The following is a 5,998-nucleotide window of genomic DNA, read 5'->3' as shown; positions in this document are numbered from 1 at the left end:
AGCAGGAAAACAGAGATCTCAGGCAGGATCTGCTCCCAAAGACTGTTGGCTTTAGGCAACTGTCCTTCCTTTTTGTACTCAAAGGCTGGACTCAAAGATCGTGGAGGTCTTTTCCAATCTAAATGATTCTGTGATTCCATGAACCCCTAAATGATTCTGTGATTCCACGGCAGCTCAGTCAGGCTGGCACATGGACCAGCAAGGGAAGAACTCAGTTTTGGGAACTGGGTGCCTGCAGGCAACTGAGTTTTCCCAGAAACTACAACTATCAGCCTCTGAAGAGAAGCCATCAGTGTTACTTGTTGAGAAACTGGCACCACAAGGACGAATAGAGGAGCACAGCGACGTAGTTGTGGGTACTAGGAGGGTACTAGGGGCAATCAGGTTCAAGCTACTCACTTCACAACAAGAAAATACCATTTTAAGGCAAGTGAAGGTCTTAGTATGCTTGTTTTGGGCAATTTGGAGAATCAGATCCTACCTCAGACTGGATTTGGATTCCACTAAATCCTTTTCCTTAGGTGTTGTAGGCAAAGTACTTTTAGCTAATCAACACAATTCTCCTCACATGACACATTGGCTCAGCTACACAAGCCCAGGCTGAGCCTGACTAATGTAAAACACTATGCTGTCTCTCCAAATTGTCCTACCTTCTCATTTTGTTTTATCTGTTAACGGGAGTAACTAACACTTTTGTGTTCGGAAAGCTTTGCACCTTTATGGAATTGCACTGAACTTGCTGACTTTTTGTAGCTCTGTTTATGTCAAAAGAGGTCTGTTCCTTCCAGTGTTTCTGGAAACTGTCAGGATTATTTCAGCACAGATTTTACAATTTAGTCCTTTTTTTTCTCTAAGTTTTAGCAGGGACAGAATATTTCTCATAGCAGGTGAAATTCCCACCAAGGCTGTCATTCCCCAGAAGGAGCCTGAGGGGTGAAGTGAAAGGAAGGCAATTTTCTTTCTTACTTCCAAGGCCTTTGGGAAGGAGTATGACAGCAAAGACACTTCCTCAGGCAGGAATTCGGGACTGGTTGTTTTCCTTTATGCTCCCAGTTGATGGCTCGAACCCCATAATCCACCCCTCAAAAACCAGAGATAAGCCACCTGTAGCTCAGGAAACTTGGTTTTCCCTCATCTGTTTCTCAAGTCTACTAGGTGCTATGATCTGAAAACACCCACTTGGAAGCAAACAACATTATAAAAGATAAAAACCTCACGTGAGAAGGTTTCAAAGCAGCAAGGATCAAGGGAGGTATTCTAAAAGGCTGTGGTGAGTGCAGGGAGAAGGGGAAGGAGCTGCAGTCATGGTGGACCCATCCGCTATGAAAGCACAACTTGAAATTTCATTTCAAACCTTCGGATATTAAGCACCCATGGAAACAGATCCAAATCAAATTGAAAAGTGATTGAACTAAACATGGAGCTGTGGTTGTGATTTAAAACCAGTGGGAGTGCTGGAATGGTGCAGTTCCAAACCATCATGCACGTTTGTGCTTACACAAGGAGAGGAAGGTTTCAACAAGTACTGCAGAGCAGAGAGGGAGGAGGAGGAGGGCGGATCGCCGACAGCACAGCTACGCTTTGGCTTCTTCTACACGCAAAGTCCAAGGAGGTTAAGCAAGAGCTCTGTAAAATGCTGAAGATTTTAGAAGTGTAATGGCAGGTAGAAAAGGACACTGGTCTTGTGTCAGTGGCAGCCCCAGTGTTAGGAGACAGTCTAGGCTTCTAGGAGGAGAAAATAGAAGAGAGGAAAAGAAGTAGGAGAGGGAAAAGGGATGGGGAAAGGGGCAAAAAAGCGCAAGTCATTAGTAAACATGAACATTGAGGTAGCACTCTGCACAACAAGCAATACTTCATTTAGTGCAGCCAGGAGATTTGCCAAAAGCCAGATTAGAGACACGTGGAATTTTGCTTTTAGAGGTGCCTGAAAACCTCTCACCAGTCATGCTGCAGCGTGACAGAGGCACACGCCACAGTCAGCCATGGCAAATCAGCATCAGTGACAAACAGGTACCACACAGCAGCTCAGGAAGCTGCTTAAAAGCACAATTTGCATTGAAAACAGTGACAAAGTATTTCTGTGACCCAGCCTTGGATGACAGAATTCCAAGCAGGCTGGCTGGAGGGAAAGTCCAGCTAGGCAAAGTATGACCATGGAGCAGGGATACTTCCCTAGGGTACTTCTCACCTGCCAGCAAGACAATGAACAGCATCTTGGGCAAGAGGCATCCAGATTAAAGCTGTATGATCATCCTTGATGGATTTCGTTCCAGAAATTTGGTTTGTTTTTGTTCAAATATAGAATTCCTTTGAACTCTAGGCAAATATCCTGCAATAAGGAGTGGCAAATCAAAAATTACCCATTTATTTTCCATTTCAAACCTGCTGTTAGAGTCTTACTAAGCCCTCTCTAACCTCTGCATCGTGAGGGTGAGCAGTGAGTTCCCTACCTCAGCACCTCATGCCATCAGGGATTATAAACCATTACTGATTCCCCCAGCCCCTCACTGATTCACTGACTGCACCAGCCATGTGCGGCTTCCCTTGGAATGCTGCTCCAACCACTCTATTTATCCTTATAAGGAAGAACAGGATTAACAGAGAGAGTTTCAGTTGATGTGCTGAGCACCCAAAGCCAGAGCTCCTGCTCTGTAGCTCTCAAATTCCCAGAAAAACAAACCCCCACCAGCCAAGGATGCAATGGGCACGTAAGGCTTAGCGCTGCCAAGAACAGAACCCTTCAGAGAAGGTGCCAGTGTCTCCCTCTCCAAAATCCTAACTATACACATCCCTGCAGCAATGGTTTAAATCAGCACTGTTAGAATAAAAGGAATTCAACAGTTGGTACAGGGTTTGCCCCCGAGTTACATTAGTTTTGGAATTCTGCCATCTGCTGCATTAAGGGTATTTCGGAGTGAGGGATGGGGCTGGGGCAGCACAGGCTGCCAGGCCACTGCCAAGATTTCAGTCCTGACTAATTCAAACCTCTGCCGACACACACACCACATGTTTGGAGAGAATGCTGTACGTAAGAAAACAGTATCAAGTCATCACCGTGTTTTATTTGATTGGTGAAAAAAAAGGGGCAGCAATGCTTCCTGTGCTCCAGCCTGGAGAGATCAACATTTGTATTTGCAAATGGCTTAACTACAGCTTTTCCTTGGAGTCTGGTTCAGAATCCAACTTAAACCCAATGCTGCTTTTAAAAATCTGTCTGTATCTTTTAACACTGGTTTTGTAGCAAAAAGCTGATCTCCTTGAGCATCACCTTCCTTAGTCTTCTCTCAGCTGCTCTGTTTCCCAGCTCTGCACTGGGCTCACATTCCACATCCCTAAGAACCATTTCAGCTTTCAGAGACAGGTTAGGGAATAGATCCAGCTGAAAACAAATAAGCCAGCCAAATCTTGGAGGTGGCTTGAAGCCAGGGACTCCAGTCCTGTTTGACTCCAGTCAAACACAGAACCGGGCACTACTGATGTCCATTACCTGGTCCAGGTGTTCCTGCAGTAAGCTGCTCCTCAGTTCTGAAAACCTCTCCAATGCCCAATGGGAATTCAGCATTCCTCCCTCCTCTCAAACGGATAACCATGGACATTTCAAGTATTCCACAAAGAAGGGGGTAGGGGGAAAGAGGCTGTGAAGTAATTGTGTCATATAAATCTTCTGTTATTCTGGAAAATCTAATTAACTTGATGCTCATGACTCCTCATGCTTTGACACTGCTCCTACCACTTTGATGTCACTTTTAGACAGACTTTAACAAGGGAATAAAAAAATCCAACTCTACCCCCACAAAGAGGGAAAGTATTAATAAATTAAACAGCTTCAGACACATAAAAGTATCTTTGATCAAAGTTGTTAGCATTTAGTGTGTGAAGAGTTAAACCTCCACAAAGCAAGAGTGAAGCAAACAACAAGGAATCTTTTAAGCACAAGTCAGAGGCTCAATAAAAAATCCTGACGCATTTAATTAGCAAGACCTAGAGTATCATAAATCTGGTTTTATTCTTACTTCCTTATAGTTATCTGCATTAAAAAAGAGAGAGGAAGTAGCCTCAGGAAGGTTCAGAAGTGTTCTTAGTTTCAGTTAATGATGAAAGATGCACAGATTCCTTTTGACTGTATTTACAACGACAAATGTAGTACAAAGATCAACTTTTATATTCCCATCCTCAGTAAGGACATGAAACTCACTCACAGTCTAAATCAAACTCTAATATTCCAAACAGAAGTATAGCAAAGAGGTGTCTTAATTCATTCCCACTCCCACACCTTCATCATTATTTCCTGCATTTTGTTTTCCTTGGGGCTGTGCCTATGGATTAGGAGGGATGATAACACTGGGAGTATCCAAACAATCTCAGCAATGATCTGTACTGCTAAAGATGAGCTGGAGATCGTCATAAGGTAGATCAAATAATTAGTCCAATGCCAGAATGACAATTGACTTTGGAATATCTAATCCTCAAGAAAAGAGAGGTGCCACAGTATGGGCTGTCAGAGTGCTCACCACGGAAGGAAACAGCAGGTTGGAATTTGGTAGGAAACCCAACTCACAGTAAAGGCTCAAAGGGAAGGAGTGTTTATCATATAGTGTCAGTAAGAGAAGACAAACCTCAGCATGTTGAGCTGATTGCAAAGATCAGTTATTCTCCAGGTTCCTCACAAGTCTGAAATATCAGCCCACTTAGGTCAAAAGTTTCTTGCAGTCAGAACTAACCTGATGCTACAAAAAAAAAAGGTGCAGAAGGCTTCAATGTCACCTGGGACATTGCTAAAGCAAGTGTGGGGAGATGTGCACAGGAGGGAGTTTGGGGTGGAAGGACAAGCTGCAGCAGGACACAGCAGGGTCATTTCAGTAGCAGCTCAGCAGTGAATAAAAACTGCATCAAAGGATGGTGGATTTGGAAATACATCAGTGTCAGTCTCACAGGGAACAGGAGAAGTCACAGGTCAGGGGAGAGTTCAGCTATGGATATTATGGAGTCACTGGAAAGCCATTTTTATCAGTGCCCTAGAAATTGCCTTCCCAACACTGACCATGGATAAAGGACACAATGTCTTCAGAACGAGGCCTCGTGCAAATAAGCCATTTCAAACTCCAAAGAAAAATAAGCTCTATTTTGCTGCAAAGGAGATTATGGAAACCAAAACCAACCCCCTTGGAGGAAACAGGACTGAAAAAGAAGATGCACTTGGTCATGGTGAAGCTTTACTCCTCCAGTAACAAATAAAGAGATTGTTATGTTTCGTGGGGACACAAAGGACATACCTGTGCGGTGATCTTCTAGTCCATGGTCACCGTTTTCTACCACTGTTGGCCCAGAAGCTGAAGTATCTACGAGAAATCAAAGGAACTGTTAACACTGGATGAAGTCAGTCTTAATCCAGAACAAGACTGTAAAACACCAAAACCATTTAGGCTGGAAAAGACCTCCAAGAGCGACGCGTCCAACCTGTGACCCAACCCACCACCTTGTCAACCAGACCAGAGAACTGAGTGCCACATCCAGTCAGTTGTTCCTCAAACACCTCCAGGGACGGTGACTCCACCACCTCCCTGAACAGCCCCTTCCAATGTCTGACAGCCCTTTCCAGGAAGAAATTCCTTCCAAAACACATAACATTGCTAAAGCAGGTATCAGGGTAGATCCAAAGGAGGGTAGCTCAGGGAGGAAGACCACCAATTCCAAAAAAACCCATGGAAAATATTTATCACTGATAGATTTAGTCAATCTTGTTCTGACATCATCAGATAAAATTTTAACCAGCACCAGGAGTTACACACTGAACTCGGAAAACATGGCAGCACTGGAGAAGAGGGAAGGCTTGGAAGCTGAAGGCGGGTTGACTTTAGATAATAGAAGTTTTTACACTGAGGGTGATGAGGCACTGCCACAGGCTGCCCAGAGAAGCAGGTTGTATCATCCCATCACACAGTGGTGTAAGCAGACTTGGTTGAACACAATTTTGTCAGACAGGCCACAGAGATGCTCC

The 5,998-nt window shown here is 44.2% G+C and overlaps 1 protein-coding gene across 1 annotated transcript in view; it reads right to left on the bottom strand.

The window, feature by feature from the left end:
• The window catches only part of LOC103802815 (microtubule-associated protein 4-like), a gene marked incomplete at its 3' end in the record, with an annotated part of 108,007 nt that overhangs the window by 91,405 nt on the left and 10,604 nt on the right, over nucleotides 1-5,998 (bottom strand). Inside the window, exon 2 of the mRNA XM_009075345.1 lies at nucleotides 5,274-5,339. Within this exon, the coding sequence (XP_009073593.1) occupies nucleotides 5,274-5,339 (66 nt within the window). The remainder of the gene's footprint in view (nucleotides 1-5,273; nucleotides 5,340-5,998) is intronic.

The sequence above is a fragment of the Acanthisitta chloris genome, unplaced genomic scaffold (genome assembly GCF_000695815.1).
Source record: "Acanthisitta chloris isolate BGI_N310 unplaced genomic scaffold, ASM69581v1 scaffold12285, whole genome shotgun sequence".
Classification (NCBI taxonomy): domain Eukaryota; kingdom Metazoa; phylum Chordata; class Aves; order Passeriformes; family Acanthisittidae; genus Acanthisitta; species Acanthisitta chloris.
Note: the sequence above shows the minus strand (reverse complement) of the source record. Positions and strands in the feature narration are given on the sequence as shown.